The sequence below is a fragment of the Callorhinus ursinus genome, unplaced genomic scaffold (genome assembly GCF_003265705.2).
Source record: "Callorhinus ursinus isolate GAN/ISIS: 27379988/994484 unplaced genomic scaffold, GSC_fseal_2.0 scaffold2, whole genome shotgun sequence".
Lineage (NCBI taxonomy): Eukaryota > Metazoa > Chordata > Mammalia > Carnivora > Otariidae > Callorhinus > Callorhinus ursinus.
This window is the reverse complement of record NW_027397064.1, coordinates 37515224-37534534: the sequence shown is the minus strand read 5'-3', so window position 1 is coordinate 37534534 and position 19311 is coordinate 37515224. Positions and strand designations below refer to the sequence as shown.

Genomic DNA, 19311 nt, shown 5'->3' with positions numbered 1-19311 from the left:
AGAGTACAAGTGAAAGGAAATGCTCTCAATACATAACAAAGTCAGTCTCATAGGTACCTACCTACTGGTTAATTTCTTTGCAATAGGAAAATCACTTTAGAAAAGATAAATTAATCATAATAGTCTAAATAGTCTATATTTATTGGAACCATACCATGTACTCTTCTAAATACTTTTACAAAGATATTTAATTTGTTAAACCCATGAGGTGGACACTTTTATTTACTTCTATTTGCTGAGGAAAGGAGGCTTTGAAAAGTTAAGGAACTTGTCCAAGGTCACACAGATGGCCAGTTAGCAGAGCCATGATATGAACTAGAGTATTCTCCATCTAAAGCTTGTAATTGTAACCTGTATGCCCCTCTTCATTCCTGCTAAAAAGGTTCTTAAGTCTGCTTTGCTAGCATAAGTGACTGGGAGATACAGAGAGTTATATATAGTTATATTTGGTAGTGCTTTGACAGGTAATGCAGACATAGGCAACAAAGTGGTAGACGTAAGTGTTGGTGTCAGTAACTATTGCTATAAGTATAGATTAGTAAAACAAAACAAAACCCCCAAGAATAGTCTTGTTAGGAAGTACCTATTCAGTCAGGTAAGATCAGTAAAAACGGAGAAAGTGAGTCCACATAGTAGCTTTGAATTCTGGTCTTTGAACAGATAAAATATGTTCCCTTGCTGGCTTCATGGTCAATGATCTTTGTAGATGAGTAAACATCTTAAGAGCCACAGTCTCTAAGGTGCTTATAAATTCTCACTGAGGCAGTAGAAAAGGGGAAGTTAGGTCTGAGATTATTTGCCTTAAATTAAAAATAAAACACATTTGTTCTTTACATGGAAAAACTGACTGACAGGATTGTCGCATCTACAGTTAAAACTAGTAGCCTATTTTTAATTTTAAGGCTTCTTAGAAATTCTAGTTGTTTTTACATCAACTGTGGATTATGACAGAGTTTTCTGTTTTAATATTGACATAATCTATATGTGTTTTAACAGAGCTGTTGACAGATGCTTGACAGTCATAATATTGAAAATTAGTTTATTCAATCTGAAAAGCCTTAGAGGAAATTATACTTATTTTGGAAACAAATATATAACTAATAGTGAATATTGATTAGTTGTTTGCAGGTGTTTATTAGCACTGTCAGAAATGAAGCTTGAATTAACTATGTCTTGATAGATGTTAAAATTGTTAGAGAATGCCCTGCTAGTAATTATTTTTAATGACTGCTGCACCATTAAGAAAGGTTAACTTGTTCCATATAAATCTGCTATAGTGACACAGCCACTATCTCGTTACTGTTCAAAGACTGCTATAAACCAAGTATGCCATATACTGTGTATGGTAGAAATCGTTTGTTTCACAAGATTGGCTCATTTAGTCATAGAGTTGACCCTAGCTTAATTACCAAGGGGTGGGTGTGGTTGTGAATAGGCCGCTAAGCATTTTCTGCCAATTAAAATGCTGAAACAGTGTAGAAAACTGCCATCTTGCACATGCTTTGAACCGAGTTAATTAGAAAGTTTCCACAGATGAGCGCTTCTTTTTAAAAGAAAGCATTTTCTCTCTAGATAATGAGAAAGGGAGTTGGTGAATAACAAGCTTGAAGACCTTTAACGTTTTAAGTGACCTAATTTGCAGAAAATAAGTGAAACTTGTTTCAGACATTTAATGTTTTTTATTGTATATGGTATCTTGGGTATAAATAAAGGAAACATTTGTTAGTTGTATTTAATAGTTTGCATATTTTTTTGCACAAGTTTTAGAAAAGATGCCTTTTATTGTTTGTTGTTTTGGGATTTTTTTTTTGGTTTGCTTTATACTAAACAAGTTGTGATTTAAAAGCACAATAATTTGGTTAGAAATTAGAAAAATTTTATTACCTGAATTGCTTGTTTTCTACAACTAGGGAATTATGGTAGAGTTTATGTAAGTGTAAATATAAGTGTTATTAATTCTATAAATAAGTGTTTTTATTTTTTTAAAGATTTTATTTATGGGGCACCCAGGTGGCTCAGTCGGTTAAGTGTCTGCCTTCGGCTCAGGTCGTGATCCCAGGGTCCTGGGATTGAGCCCCACGTCGGGCTCCCTGCTCAGCAGAGAGCCTGCTTCTCCCTCTCCCTCTCCCTCTCCCTCTGCCTGCCGCTCTGCCTACTTGTGCTGTCTGTCAAATAAATAAATAAAATCTTTAAAAAAAATATAAAGATTTTATTTATTTATTTGGAATAGAGCACGAGCCAGGGGACAGAGGGAGAGGGAGAAGCAGGCTCCCCACTGAGCAGGGAGCTGGATGCAGGGCTCGATCCCAGGACCCTGAAATTACAACCTGAGCCGAAGGCAGACACTTAACTGACTGAGGCACCCAGGCACCACTAAAAATATGTGTTTAAATAACACGGGAAAATATTTCAAGTACAATAAAATCAAAGCAATGTTTCTTCTCATAGGTCAAAAGGATTGTAATTGTCCTTGAAGAAGATTTACAAATTGTGAGGAGAATGACTCGTACTTAAAATTTCAGTGCTGGAAAGCTAAAATTACTTTTAAAAAATTAACGGTAAATCAGTATAAGAAAACATGTATTTATAATAACATACACTTGTGAGAGATAGTAGAGCTGTTTTGCTAATGAAGTTGTTGTGATGGAAAACCTATAGAAATACCTGGAAATCTATAGAAAATACCTGGAAATTTTCTAATTTTTCTGAAATGGAAAATACAGCTTTTTATCCCTTATTTCTTAGCATTGGCAAAAATAAGTGATAATTTATGTTAGATGGGACATAAATACTTTAATCTTACTCTCATATATTTTCAGTTGACACTGAAATAAATACAAGTATATTCTGATGATTTTATGTAGTTTTCTTATAGATCCTCCTTTCTGTGAAGCCACTTCTAAGAGTTAAATACATAAGTGATAAATAAATCACTTGGCTGAGATTCTCTGAAAATACTATAATTTAATGGAGAAAATAGTGGATTAAGAGAGGACTTTGGGTTCAGTTTTTATTTTGCCATTTTAGTTTATCTAGCTATTTTTTTATGGTAAAATATAAATTACCTAAGTTTTGCCATTTTTAACCCATGAAATGTACAAATCAGTGGCACTTACTACATTAACAATCTTGTGCAACCATCAAACTATTTTTTTTTTAAAGATTTTGTTTTTAGGTAATCTCTGCACCCATTACGGGGCTTTAACAACTCCAAGATCAAGACTTTCATGCTCCACTGACTGAACCAGCCAGGCATCCCCAAACTATCTACTACGAAAATTTTTTATCACCCCAAACAGAAACTGTGTAACCATTAAGCAACACATCTTCATTTCCTTTTCCTCCTAGCCCTTGGTAACTTCTCATCTTTTTTTTTTTTCTAAATTTGACTATTCTATTCTAGATAGTTCTTGTAAGTGGAATCATATCATATTTGTCTTTTTGTGTCTGGTTTATTTCACTCGGCATAGTTTTCAAGGCTCATCCATATTATAGCATCTATTAGAACTCTATTCCTTTTTATGGCTGAATAATACTCCACTGCATGCATATACCACAGTTTGTTAATCCATTCATCCATTGATGGACACTTGGTTGTTTCCACATTTTGGCTATTTTGAATAATGCTGTAATGAACACAGGCATACAAGTATCTGAGTCTCTGCTTTCAATTCTTTTGGGGTATATACCTAGGAGTGGAATTCCTGTCATAAAGTGATTCCTTTTAGCTTTATGAGGAATTACCAAACCATTTCTACAGTGGCTGCATCATTTTACTTTTCCATCAGCAGTGTACTAGGGTTTCAGATTCTCTGCATCTTTGCCAACGTGTGTGTGTGTGTGTGTGTGTGTGTGTGTGTGTGTGTATTTACTAGCCATTCTAGTAGGTGTGAATTTGTATTATTTAACATTTAACATTTCTCTGCCTCAGTATGCAAATCTGTAAAGTAGAAGGATATTGATCTACATTAGAATTTTCCAAATCATGTTTTGTAGGATCCTGGTTCATTGAGATGTACTAATAGGTTCCTTGATCAAGTGAGTTAGAAATATGCCGCATACTCTGTTCCCCTTTCAGAGATTCACAGTGCTTATTAAGCTGTTAAAGGCTCTCAGGGAACTTGTTTAGCCAAGAATTACCAAGTCTTTCTGATCATTAAATTCTCCTCTCACTCCTCTTGGAATACCACCAGAGAATTAGATGAGCACAGTTTGAGGAATGCCAGTGTATATTAAAGTCCTTTAGATCTATAAAGTATGACACTGCCAGTTTAAGTAGCTCCTGGTCAGCAAGGAATTGAAAAGATTATCTTTTTAAAGGGGCAGAATAATTGGCATCTTTGAAATTGTTTTTTATAATTTCCAACTCTGTCAATCAAGGCAAGGCATATATGGAGGAATAATTAAACTATATTATAATAGCCCCACTTGTGCCCTGTTTTATGTACAAAATATGTTACTGGAAGTTCCTATACTTTATTTTTTTAAATCAATTAAAAGATCTTTTGAAGGTAGCAAGCATTCTCAAAAATGAGAAAACTCTGATTTTAAAAAAGTTATATAAGGTGTCATAGTTATAGAAATTATTTAATTTTAATCTAAGAGCATCGTCTTTTCTGGTTCTTGGCTTTTATTGTTGGTCAGTAACCAATTTATTGACAACCATTTGACTCTGTGACCAGAAAACCAAAAGCATTTGTATTAATTATTTTTTTAAAGTGTGTGTTTATATGCATGCATGTATGTATATGTATCAACTCCTTTTGGAGGGGCCGCAGTCCAAGCTCAATATAATACCATTTTACTGAATGACTCCCAAGTGGCATCATTCACATTTTATTCTAAGTAAATGGCATTCCTGCAAAGATACATTGAGGTTGGCACCCTGGGGGGCAGTTCTCTGATGGTGGGTAGATTTATGTAAGGCTTTCTCCTTTGTGGGATTATGTTTTCTTGTATTTTCTGAATTTCAGGTGTCAGATATCACAAATGCCAAAGATTTTCTAATCACAAAACAGGCTTCTCTCTTTCAAGCATTTCACAGATTTACTTTCCCAAGTGAATGAGAAAGAGATAATTTCAGAGCTGATACATAAGAAATTATACCTGGGAGTGTGTAATATGTGACATGTACTCATTTGTGCACACATGAACTCATACACCCTTTTGCACTCAGACCCTCCCTCAACTATTTATGTAAGCACTTGGTAATTTAATGTGTCAGTCTGTCAGTGAATGGTCTTAAGTTACAGTATATTTAGCTCACCTGTCATATTGGCAAATCAATGTTTCACGAATTCAGTTTTCGTTGATTTGTCTTTTGGCAACTTGGTTTTAGCTAATTAACCAAAAGCCATTTGAGACTCTTAAGTCATCTCAGAATAGTGCAAAATGTTTATGGTTTCATATGGTTTCTTGGACTTTTCATTACATTCAGAACACCTTTAGCCCAAAGTTAATATGAAAATTTTAGAAATGAAATATTTGCTTAGAATAATGTTCATTTTCAGATATAATTTTTGTGATTAGGAAATAGAATCATATTTTCTCTCAACTCTTAATGATTAGATTTTTAGAAATATGCTTATAAGAATATATGTTGGTTTAATAGGGTCTTACTCTAATCTCAAATTTTAAAATAATGCTTCTAATGCTAATTTATTAAATTATTTTGTGTAAATTAATCTTAAATATCTACTGTATGAAATTAATGGTATTCTCTTTATAATAAGATTTAGAAATTTAATTTCTATTGTGGATATCTTAAAAGGCAAATCCAGAAAGGAATGAATATATATTTCCCAGTGTAGAATATAACCCTAGAAAAAAGAAAAGATCAAGTTAAATAAGATTTACCCAACTAGATTTTGGTAAATGTGGATTCTAATTTAGTATCTTAATCTGGTTATATGAATTGTCTTGGACATGGGGACATAGGGATAAAATAAGAAATACTTCTATTGGATAATTTTAGTGACTAATTCCAATGCATTTTTGAACAAAATAATTCTGACTAATAAAAATTTCTAATAATTATGAAAAGTCACAAAATTTGTTTATATAGTGTGTTTTGGGTTTCATCTGTAGTTTTGGCAATCCCCATCCACATATATTAGTGAGTATGTACAGAATATCTTGGAATATGAATTACTGGGTTTTCTAAGTGTTCTTAATGCTGTTTTTCTTTAAGTTCTTAATTGAAATTGCATTTAGATTGATTGTTTTGAGAAAAAGTGCTTCTAAATTGAATTATTGCCAAAGTAAGGAAAACTATATTTCGGAAGGGAGAGTTGTATATTAACATATGAGACATTTTACCTTTAGGTTAATGTATTTATTACCAGCCTCAATTTGTCCCATTTAGTTATTACAAGTATCTTTTGTCCACTTTTTTCCCCATTACTATGATTGGAGCTACAGAGCTGTGGTAGTTCTGACAAACCTTTGTTGGTTTAGTTGACCCATAACTTTATTGGCTCCCTGAATTTTTATATACCAATGGCCACTTTACTCCAACCTATTTCCTCAGGCTCTCCCACTGATTTTTATTGTTCCTGCCTGTGCTTGGGGGACAAGGAGATAAACTAACTTGGTCATCATTATTAAGTCAACTTTTGAACCTTATTTGACTTTCTATTTTTCTTTTTAGAATAGGGTTTTTGACCTTAGTTCCATTTTGCCTGATAACCCCAACCATAGTTGGGGGAATCCGCATCTTACCCTTGGTTTCACTAACAAGGATGTTGACTTCATAACGAATCTTTTTCCTTTCCCTCTTCCTTCCTTCCTCCCAAATCTTTGCAAGTATTAAAGCCACTGAATCCAAATTCTGGTTGTGTGTTTCCATCTTCTTTTGGCCTTTTAGATTGCCCATTTTTGTATTAGAAATTATATGTTAGATTTAGAATAAACCATAGAGCTTACATTAGTAGTAGATGACCTGTTTTAATCCTGCGAGCTAATTTAGCTTAGAATTAGTTTATAGTATTAATGTTATTGGATACTGTGACTAAAATGTCCAATGAATAAACACAATTGTATTGATAAAGCTCAGCATTTAGTGGATCAATTAAAGTTTCATTTCCTTACCTATCTTTACTTCTCTTTGTCTTTGACAATTTTTTTACCTAGTTGAAATGCATTTTACTTTGTTCTCTTACTGTAACACTTAACATAAAATCTCAGCAGATTTATAGTCCTGTTGGGTTTGATGAGAAAAACATTTTAGATTAAAAACTTTACAAAATTATCATTCTTTAGTAAACTTTTCTATAGGTAAAAATTAAGCAGAATTTTTAAACTTAAAACATTTCTATTTCATTTAACCCATTAATAGAAAGTAATCTTTTTTTTTTTTTTGAGAGACAGCATGTGTCTGTGCGTGTGAGCAGGGGGCGAGGGGGAGGGCAGAGGGAGAGAGAGAGAATCTTAAGCAGGCTCCACACCCAGCATAGGGCCCCACACGGAGTTGATCTCACCACCCTGAGATCATGACCTGAGCCAAAATCAAGAGTCTGAACTTAACCTACTGAGCCATCCAGGCACCCCTAAAGTAATCTCACTTTAGTGAAAATGCCCCAGGCCCTGAACCACTGACATTATTTCTGGTGTCTAATCTGCTTATAGAGAGCTTAAAAAAATGTGCATAGAATTGCCCCTTTTCCATCACACTTGTGTTTTTCACAAGTCATATTGTGAAAACATTTCTCTTGTGTTCTGATTCAGTTAAAATTACATAGCGAAGGGGCGCCTGGGTGGCTCAGTCGGTTGAGCATCTGCCTTCAGCTCAGGTCATGTCCCAGCATCCTGGGATCGAGCCCCGCATCGGGCTCCCTGCTCCACGGGAAGCCAGCTTCTCCCTCTCCCACTCCCCCTGCTTGTGTTCCCTCTCTCGCTGTGTCTCTCCCTGTCAAATAAATAAATAAAATCTTTTAAAAAAAATTATATAGTGAAATTTTTAAAAAGTAGAAAATGATACAGAAACCCAAATTGGAGGAAAGGGAGTTTGGAGCTGGTTATGGAGTAAAGATGATATCAAGGGGATTGGACTGAATTATCCTTTGTGAAAATAAGAAATGAAATACAAAAAAGCTAACTAATAAGCCATTTTTGTATCTGTTTTGAATATGTTTCCATTTTGGACTGATATGTTAAGCTTCTTAAACTTCCTATTAGATTTACAAAGATAACACTAGATACTTGGCTTCTTCTAATGATCACAGCAGAGTTTTATAACTATATTCTCTAAATAAATAGTTTTATTGCTCTGGCTTTACCTTTATACCTTGGTAAAATTTATTTATGGTCTAGATATTAAGAGTGAATCACAGCCTGAAGTCATTTTAATTCCCTTTTTCTAATAAGGTGGGCTACTGAAAGTACTATTTATAACTATATAACAAAGGTCTGAATTTCTTAATTCTTTTAAGTATTGAGGTTGGTTATGTGGTTATTTGTCTTGTTTTTAAATACAGCAGTGCCAAAATTAAAACTTCTTAAAAAGCATAGTCCAGGGTAAGATAAGATAATCTATCTTCCATGACTCATTTATCTTATATTGATTGTTCTTTAGAGCTGTTTGGTTTATATTGTCATATTAATGTTGACTATTAATTTTTTTCCTACAGCATGGATTTGTGGTATCATTTCTATCACTGTCATTAGCCTGCTTTCCTTGCTAGGCGTGATCTTGGTTCCCATCATTAACCAAGGATGCTTCAAATTTCTTCTTACATTCCTTGTTGCACTAGCTGTAGGAACAATGAGTGGAGATGCCCTTCTTCATCTACTGCCCCATGTAAGAAACTTTTTAATCTTTAAAAAAAAAAATTTAAGCTTAAAGCGTCCTTCATTAGCAATCTTGGTAGCATGCTAATCTAGTATTTGTTTTATTTGCTTGTAGGATGAAGTATTTTACCCATTTGCATAGTTTTAATAGCAATATATTTTTTTAAGATTTTATTTATTTATTTGACAGAGAGAGACACAGCGAGAGAGGGAACACAAGCAGGGGGAGTGGGAGAGGGAGAAGCAGGCTTCCCGCCGAGCAGTGAGCCCGATGCGGGGCTTGATCCCAGGACCCCGGGATCATGACCTGAGCCGAAGGCAGACGCTTAACGACTGAGCCACCCAGGCACCCCAGTAGCAATATTTTTGATATAAATTGAATCATTAGGTTTTAAAATAGCAACAAAAATTGGTAACATCACTTTTACTTTTTCCCCTCACAGTGTATACATACCAAATCACTATGATGTACACTTTAAATATCTTAGTTTTGTAAGTCAGTTTAACCTCAGTAGAGCTGAAATTTAAAAAAAAAAAGCTCTATTAGCAGTTCTGAAAATGAATACTTAAAAAGATATACCATTCATTGACTTTTATCTGTAAGAAAGCCTTTAGAAGAAATATCTAAGAGGTCTCATAATGCCACAGGCATCTTTATTTGTTCAGGAATAGGCTGACATGCTCACTTAACAATTTTAGGCATTTAGCTCTTTACACTTGGGGCTGTTTATCTTTTCGCCTGGCATACCACTTGTTTTCTTCTATTCCAGGACCCTTTTTGTTTTTTTTTTTTTTTTAAGATTTATTTAGTTGAGAGAGACGGGCAGAGTATGCGAATGTGCATTTGAGTGAGGGGAGGGGCAAAGAGAGAGAATCATCAAGCAGACTCCCCACCAGGGAGCACCCTGAGATCATGACCTGACCTGAAACCAAGAGTCGGAAACTCTGCCGACTGACCCAGGTGCCCCATATTCCAGGAGACACTTCTAATGATATGATCTTACGCCCACACTCCTAGTTACCTTGCTTATCATCCTCCCAGTATTTTATCCAGTATTACTGCTTTTAGTTCAAATTATGAAAATACTGGGGCTTTTTCTTTTCCAAATGTCAAATTACAGGTTTGAATTTTTTTTTTATTCTTAACCACCTCCTTTTGTAATATTTGGGAGACAGAATTGTATTTTTTTTTTTTTTAAGTAATCTCTGCACTCAATGTGGGGCTGGGACTTACAGTCCAGAGATCAAGAGTTGGATGCTCTACCACCTGTGCCAGCCAGGCGCCCCCAGAATTGTGTTTGTGTGTTTTGTATAATCCTTCTCCCCTTCTTCACTTTTGGTTGAGAATTCCAGATTTGATATCTGGAATAATATATAGCACTGCCTTAAAAAATTGATTAATCTTAAAATTGTGAATATGAATTTTTTTGGTAAGTTGATTGTTATTATTTTCCCCTTTATTCCCACCCCTTGCTTACCCTTTTTACCAGTCCTCAAGAAAAGCAGTAGTTTTAAAATTGGGCCAAATAAGGACAATTGAAGCGAGAATAGTCTTTAAGTGTTATTTAACTTATTTTTTTCTAAGAAGTATTAATTACTTAAAGCTGTACCCTTTTTGAATGGTCTTGCCTTCTTTGTGAAGTTTAGAAACCTTCTCTTGGCCACTAGCAAATGGGGAAGGAATACAAATATTATAAGGAAGGAAAATACTTTTGTTCCCTAACTTTTAAGGTCACTATAGTGAAACTTACTCATTTCACAATTAAAATGTAACTTTGTTTCTATACATTTATTTTTGCTAGAGCTTTAAAATGTAGAGAATTAAACACGTGTTTAAGTATTTTTGCTGTTGTTCCACAGTATAAGCACAGGTAGCGTCTCATCACTTCTTTAAAATAATTTATAAGAGAAAAGCATAAAAATATAATCAATTTAAGAAAAAGTCAGATTACAGAGCGTCACAGGTTGTGACCTGCTGGTGAATTAGTTTATTTTTACTAAACGTTAGGCGTCTGGGTCTTGTTTCCTTCCGTTTACAAAGGACCCCTTGCTCCTTAATATCTTACTACTGCTCCATTCTCTTACCATAGGATGTGTCCTAACCCCTGTAGGCATTTGAGTTTGTGGTCATTGTTTGAATTACCATGAAATGTAATGCTTCCTAGACCACTGAGAACATCAGAATTAAATAGAAGGCTACTTATATTTAAGTGAAATAATATTTAGAGAACCACTTTAAAAATTGAAAGGTATTTTTTGTGTGTCTTCTAGGAGATTATAATCTCAAAATTTTAAAAAGCATTTTTAATTACTTAATTCAGAAGTTTTTGTTATTCTTAATAGTCTCAGGGTGGACATGATCACAGTCATCAACATGCACATGGGCATGGACATTCTCATGGACATGAATCTAAGAAGTTTTTGGAAGAATATGATGCTGTATTGAAAGGACTTGTTGCTCTAGGAGGCATTTACTTGTTATTTATCATTGAACACTGCATTAGAATGTTTAAGCACTACAAACAGCAAAGAGTAAGTATTTTTTAATGACTTCTCCCATTTTCTGAGATATAAAACTTAACAAAAAAAACTCGTTTTCTGGCCACATGCTTAATTGTGATATTGGTACGTATTAAAGAAAACATTGACTTTGATCTTTGTCATCCCTTGTCATTCTTTGTCATTACATTTGTCATTTATAATCAAGATATAGCATTCTTAGTTTTAGTTACTTTGTTGGATTTTTTTTCTAGTTGACTTAAATGGGATAGAAAAAGCTACTGGCCAATTTCTGCTTATTTCAAAAAACCAAAAATATATAAATAGAAACAAGTCTCACTGGTCTACTTAGGTCATATTTTCAAGTATAAGTGGCTTTCATTGTCCTGTTTTTCAAAGAAAATGTTTCACACAACGCATTTTTTTTATCAGAAATGCTAATGGTAGAAGCACTAGAGGTGAGAAGGATTTAGATTCGGGGAGCTTTGTAGGAAGGAAATATAATGAAATGAAAGAAATGGTGATGAACCTCTTGGGAGATGATGTTTAGACCATTGATGAAATACCCTGCTTGTCATGAGCTGTGTTTCATGGCACATTTGTGAGAATAAGATAAGTATCTAAAATAATTTTTCCCCTAAGTAATTTCAGGGCTACTACACTGACCTGATTTACACCCTTCCCTTTTCACAGTGGTTTACGTCTGTTTCTAAAGTTCTGTCTTGAGAACATCTCACTAACATGTTTGTGATACTAGTGATTATCTTCAGTATACTCTGCTTAAGAGGAACAGTATATTATGTCTAGAGAACATTTTTAAATAGCTTATACAAAAAAGAGAACATTCTTAACTTTTTGCTGGTTCACTACAAATATTCAAAAAAATGAAAGAAGAAATCTTTTTCTTCAAAAACAAAGGATAGTCATGATCATAATATATATACGGTCCACTCTTACACTACAACCTTTATGTTATTTTTATGTATATATTTTGCTTGTGTATATATGTGTTTTTTTCTTTGAGATAAAATATGGTTTATTTTTTTTACATTTTTTTATTATTTTATGTTAATCACCATACATTACATCATTAGTTTTTGATGTAGTGTTCCATGATTCATTGTTTGCATATAACCCCCAGTGCTCCATTCAGTACGTGCCCTCTTTAATACCCATCACCAGGCTAACCCATCCCCCCACCCCCTCCCGTCTAGAACCCTCAGTTTGTTTCTCAGAGTCCATAGTCTCTCATGGTTTGTCTCCCCCTCCAATTTCCCCCCAGAACAGAGCTCTAAACTGAGATTCAGGGGGAGTGATTCTAAATCTTGCCTAGGCACAAACTAGCTGTGAAACTATGACTCATCTGTCATGATTTCCAGTTGCTATCTAAATCTATGGGAAATAAACGTACTTTTTATCTGTATTTTCGTATCATACTCTAAATAGTATATTTAATTTTAATTGCCATGTTTTAGTCTGGACATCATTCAAAATAAAGTTTTGTTTTTTATAATTTAATCTTGATCTCATTTTGAATTTAAATTTACTGACAAAATTAAACAGGTTTATTTTTGTAAACTATTAATACAGGAGAATAGAGTCCCCTGTAGAATATGGCAGTTCTTTTGTAAATTCAAAATTGTGGGAAGTAAATAACTGTGAAAGGAGCCCCTAAATCTACTAGTAAGGAATTCTTTAAGTATATCTAAGGAATCTGGGCAGGTAAATCAGTGTTATCTTTTTTATGATAAATAGCACAATGAGTAACCAGAGATGAAAAAGTATATGGCATTTTTTGAAGAAAGAGAATTAGTGATATTTGAATAGAACAGATATTGGACCCTCTGTGTAGAAGAATCATTTATTGGAAGGAAGCTTTCAGAGCATAAATTAATACATTAGATGCTGACTGGTTTCAGCAAGTGGAGGCTCTGAGGGTAATGATTTGGCAAGTTTTTAGGAAAGTAGACAATCAGAACCAAAGCAGTTGAACAGAATTCCAGCTGGTGTTTGCATTTTCTTAACACTTCTGTACTAGTGTTGGCTTGCCCTTCCCCCGCCTCCCCCGCCCCACCCCGCTTTTTCCCTTCTTTAACTCATGACTGCCATTTCTTTTCTTCTCTTTGGTTGTCTCCATATTGCTTTCTCTTGAACATTTGGTGTTTCCCCAGTTTCTGTTACTGCTGTGAAGCAGAACAACCCACAGCATAATGGCTTATAACAATAATTTAGTATTTCTCTTGATTCTGTGAGGAAATTAGGCAGGACTCAGCTGGGCAGTTGTTTTGCTTCACTTGGCATCAGCTGGGGTCACTCACTTTACTACATTCAAACGCAGCTGCCTGGCTTGGCCCGGACAAAATGGGTAGAAGGCCCACAGGTAGTCTCCATCTCAGTCTAGTGCTCCTCCACATGGCCTCTCTTGAGGATCTGTACTGAGTTTCTCCATAGCAGAGTGGCTAGCTTCCTGAGCAAAAGCAGAAGGTGCCAGGCTTCTTGCAGATAGTCCCAGAATCAGCCCATCATCACTTTCTTGCATTCTGTTGATCAAAAGGGCAGACCTTATTTGCTCTCTTAAATTTACATAGATTGGAAATAGAAATTTAAGTTGGAAGAGTTGTCAGTGGTAGTTACATAGTTACACTGATAAAGAAGCAAGCAGACTATTGAAAGATAGGAAAATTCAAACCTAAAAATGAAATAAAATAATTAGGATTTATTAATAATTGAGGATAGATTAGATGAGAAAGAAAACTTACCTTTATTGCAAAGCTGTGAAGAGGCATTTACTGATAGGTCATTTTCATACATCACCTCATTTAATCCTAAGAATCTGTCATTTTTATTTTACAGATCAGTATTCTTATGCCCATGTCTCACAGAAGTAAACTACAAATTTTGGGACTTTAATGCAAGTGTGACTCTGGCCATTATGTCACCTGTAGGGAAGTGTAAGATTGCATTCAACACAGTGAATTCAAAGGAATAAACTTTAGTTTTTTGGAACTTCCTATTCCCATACACTATTAAATAAGGCAGATATTAAATATATTTCACATTTCACTCAGTTGCATATAATATAGTACTGTGTACCCCATTCTGTACTTTGAAGTAGATGAATTGCACCTTTTAGTTGAGTAATTGGGAAAAAGAAAACACAATATATAAATTTAGTTGGATATTTTACCTAGTTAGACCCCTTGATTAATTTCTAAAAACTTTTTCTTACTTTTTACCTAAATAATTTATGAATAAAGTTCATGAATAAACATGAATAATACCAGTTATCCCCATAGGTGTTAACAAGTGAATATTGTTGCTAATTGTGGCTGCAGATTTGATATTAATACCAGATTCTTTTCAGGGAAAACAGAAATGGTTTATGAAGCAGAGCACAGAAGAATCAACTATTGGAAGGAAGCTTTCAGATCATAAGTTAAATAATACACCAGATGCTGACTGGCTTCAGCTCAAGCCTCTTGCCGGTAGACAACAGTTCTGACTAAAGAGAAGCTTTTTAAATATAAAAATTGAAATATTGCTTCTAAACTGTGCCTGTGTTTGAAATATCTTGTTTTTGTGGCTTTCCTAATATTAGTTTCTAACTTGTGTTTTCTTAAATGTGAGTGTATCTTGTGATTTTGTTAGTGTTTTATTTATTTTAGCCTATTTATATTGAAATGTGGGACTAATTATATCACAGGGCAAGGAACTTATTGCACTTTTACTTTACAGGAGAAAAAAATGAAACAAAAAGGCTTTGTAAGCAGTGTACTCATGTTATTTTTAGATCTTGGCAATACAAATTCTCTGTGCCCTCCACATGTGATTGGTTTCAAATGGAAGAGGGAGAGTGGTCTCCATACAAAAAATCTCTGCTCATCCATTCATCTTTTCTGTTGCCTGATAGATGTGATGAGATAGCTTACAATTTTCAAGGAAACATAAAAAATTTTTTTTAATCTAATTTTACCTTTTTTTGAACTTGTGTTTCCCTTGAGTATATGAATGATTTTCTGCAGAAAGGGGGCAGATGAGACTCTTAACTGTACTCTGCTCCAGAGTACAATTTGAGAAGTAGTAGGCTCTTTGTCACATAATAAATAGCTTTTGAAAACTAGGTGAGAAGCCAACCTCATTTATCAAAAGTACTTGTCAGATGTTGTTACCACTTACATGGATTTCTGAACTTGCTTTTAATATTAATCTGAGTAGCATTTTCAGATAGGTGGAGCATTGGGAGGGTGCCAGTTATTTAACGTTTGTCTTTGTTTTCTTGAGCGATAAGAGAAGGTTAGAGTGGGTAAACTTTAAGGTTCTTTCTTTCCCTGAAAAATTATGGGTCCATTGTCTTGTCCTGTAAATGCTGCAATGACTTTCTCCCCTTTGATTTTCACCAGCTGTTTATGATGTACTCCTTAAGTTTCGGTGTCTTCATGCTTGCCTGTTCTTCTCACTTTGCCTGCTATTGATCTCAGTGCTCTTTCTTCATCTGCTTCATCTTTTGGATGCTCAAAACCCCAGTTTGTTGTGTGTGCACATGTGTCTTTGTTTTATTTGCTTTTATACATTTACTTGGGACTTTTAAAAGACATTGACTTAAGGAATGTTTATTACACTGCTATTCTGCCTGGGTTTAAATTAGCAACGAAGGGTTTATTTACGTGTTGATAAAGTATATCCTTTGCTGTTATAAACATAGGGACTGATGACTCGGTTGTTTCTGAAGATCGACTTAATGAAACTGAACTGACAGATTTAGAAGGTCAACAGGAATCCCCTCCGAAAAATTACCTTTGTGTGGAAGAGGAGAAGATCATGGACCATTCTCACAGTGATGGACTACATACCATTCATGAGCATGATCTCCATGCTGCTGCCCACAACCACCACGACGAGAGTAAAACTGTGCTGAGGAAACACAACCATCAGTGGCACCACAAACATTCTCATCATTCTCATGGGCCCTGTCATTCTGGATCTGATCTCAGAGAAACAGGGATCGCTAATATAGCGTGGATGGTAATCATGGGGGATGGCATCCACAATTTCAGTGATGGGCTAGCAATTGGTAAGTGGGTTTGAAACTTGGGTTAAAATTTGTTATTCTTTAAGACCATTTTCTTTTGTCCACAGTTTCAGTACTAACATTATGAATTAGAATACATAAGATTAACTTTTGGAGGTTAACAAATATACTGCTATATTTTACTCTAGTCATTTAATTTTTTTTCCCAGAGGCTGTGTTAATGTTTTTGATGAATTTATTTGGGGCATAGAGGTGTAATTTTACTGGATTTTCCTCTGAACATAAAATGTCTAATAATATAATATAATATAATATAATATAATATGTCTTTAATAACATTTCAAGGCATAGTCACCATATGAAAAAAGCTACCTTAACATTTTATTTTCAAATACATTTATAGGACCCTGAATGTATAATTTCAATCCTAGGTTTAATAATTTTTTTTTTGTCTTTGAAAAGGTGAAGAAAAATTTACATGTTAAAAATCCATTGTACCAAATTCAAATATTATATTAGAGCCTTGCTAATGTAAACTGATACTACCAGTTTAGGAGAATATTAAATGTGATTAATATATGATTTTCTTTTCCTGACTTGACTCAGAAGTAGGCTTTGATTTCTTTCAGAAAGGAGAGGCCATATTTTTTAATCTACCGTAGCTGTCAATGTTAAATTAGAATAAAGAGTCTGCAGTAGCTGTCAATGTTAAGGAATAAAGAATTTTACTAGGAAAGTCAAATGCATTTTATACCTCTGATACTCAGTCCTCCAGACCATCAGACAAATAATACTTTGTAGCATTTATGCTCTAAACCCAGAGAAGTTCAGATAAGTATAGTAGCCATTTAGGTATTTTTTTAAATATTTAAATGGGAGAGCAAATAAAATCGTAGGTTTACAGGACTTAAAATTTAGCATCAGACTTGCACTCAGAGACTCAAATGCTGAAAATCATTACTACTCCCGAGTTTTTAGTGATTTAGAAGGCTACCCTGTTGGAGGATTTAACTTCTCAGGGAATATTTCCTTCATTGAGTAGCTCTTTTCTCTGGTTGTCATATACCTATTGTACTTCACTGTATATTCAAAACGTATAGTGTAAGATAAGTGTGAGTCACTCACATATTATGAAATTAATTTAGGTAGACAAAAAAGGCTATACCTGTCATTATTAATGAAAATGGAAAAAGCAGAAGTAAATGTCACTTGATTTTCTTTCTACCCCCCACCTCAGGAGCAGCTTTCAGTGCTGGATTGACGGGAGGAATCAGTACTTCTATAGCTGTCTTCTGTCATGAGCTGCCACATGAGTTAGGTAATATATAACCTTAAGAATTTCACCAGATTTTGTCAAATATAAGACTTCTTAAATTATAAATGTGTCTAAATTTTGGATAGGTTAAACATAAAAATAGCTGATGGCAAGTATAAAAGTCATCATTCTCTTACTATATAATTTGTGTTATATATGCCTAAAAATGTACATTGTTTTATGTGTATGTTTTTTTAATTTATATACACAGTATTTATATCCCATTCTGTTCCTTACCTTATGTTACTAATGATTATGCTTTTAAACTCCATCCAGGTTATCATGAGTTAATTTAATATGTTGCTTTTACCCAGTACTCAGAGTTATGCATTTACTACATTTTACATATTTAGCACCTAGTACTGGATACACCATGCCTTTAATTTCCGGTCATCACAGATAATGATGCATTTAACATCTGTAGACTTAGTGCCTATAGGCTCTTCTGAGAACATCGTTTGGGCATCTACCCAGGAACAAAATTGTTGGGTCACAGGATATATATGCCTAAGAAGTGCCACATTACTATCCACAATGGCCGTACTAGTATAATTTCTAACCAGCAATACCTGAGAGTTCCTGTGTTTCCACATCCCTGCCAAGATTTGACAATAAGTTCATTAAGTTTTGTCAGTTTGATAGGTGTAAAGTGATAGTTTTTTGTTGTTCTAGTTAGCACTTACTGATCTACCAGTGATTTTTTATTTTTTTAGTCTCTTCATGTGTTTTGGTTTTTTTCTATAAATTGAAAAACATTAGGTGTGAACATGCATTCATCACATAGAAAATATGTAAGGGATGTGGAGATGACATTAATTTGAAAGAAAAAAAGAACTCCATCTTTTAAGTACTCAAGGAATTTCTTCACGTGCTCTTGCTAGATTATTTTTCTTAAATTTATCTATGAAACATCTATCATTTGACTGTGTTTGTTTTTGTTGGTGGTAGTAGCCTTATTTGCTTACTTTGAATAGAGTTTATATATATAATTTGCTTAGAAAATTATTAACTCCTCACAAAAAGCAGAACAATCTATTAGTGCTTACTTGGTGCTCTTTAAGCCTTGATTCCATACTTAGAGTTTTGTTCTTTTGCCAGCCTTCGGCATGTGGTCTTATATCTTGGTTCATGTGCCATCATCCTTTACCCTGACTAAACCATCATTGCCTTTATTGTCTTTTGCTTGGACAATTTCCATAGTGTTTATATCTAGTTTCATTCTGTTCTAGTCCATCTCATATACCTTATCCTAGATATATCTTCTCAAATATGACTTGCTCATGTAATCAGAATCTTTCAATTGCTTCCCTTACGTATAGAGTTAGAAGCTGAGATTCATTAGTTCTACTTCAGGTGACCCTCATTTCTGCCTACCTTTTTAGCCTTACTCATTGTACTTGCTGTTGCATGTTTTCCACTTCACCCAAACACAATTCACCAAATATACTGTGGGTGCCTGAGCCTGTTTCTTTGCTTACACCATTCTCCTACTTGGCTTGTCCTGCTACTTGTGTCCATAGTTAATTATTTTAAGAGTATTTTTTTCCCCTCTAACGTCAGGACTGCCCTCTGGTCCCATGCATTGGATTACTTTTTCCTCTGAACTTTATCATTTACTTTCAGTAGGTCTTTGTTTTGGTACTTAGTATATATCCATCTTAGATGTCCTCTTTCTTAACAT

General features: G+C 34.3%; 1 protein-coding gene across 5 annotated transcripts in view; it reads left to right on the top strand.

The window, feature by feature from the left end:
- SLC39A10 (solute carrier family 39 member 10) overlaps positions 1 to 19311 on the top strand; it is a 132558-nt gene that overhangs the window by 99875 nt on the left and 13372 nt on the right. For all 5 annotated transcript variants that reach the window (XM_025894414.2, XM_073880961.1, XM_073880963.1 and 2 more), the window contains 5 exons: positions 8628 to 8797; positions 11131 to 11319; positions 14651 to 14771; positions 15989 to 16357; positions 17553 to 17633. In XM_025894414.2, the coding sequence (XP_025750199.1) occupies positions 8628 to 8797; positions 11131 to 11319; positions 14651 to 14771; positions 15989 to 16357; positions 17553 to 17633 (930 nt within the window). The remainder of the gene's footprint in view (positions 1 to 8627; positions 8798 to 11130; positions 11320 to 14650; positions 14772 to 15988; positions 16358 to 17552; positions 17634 to 19311) is intronic.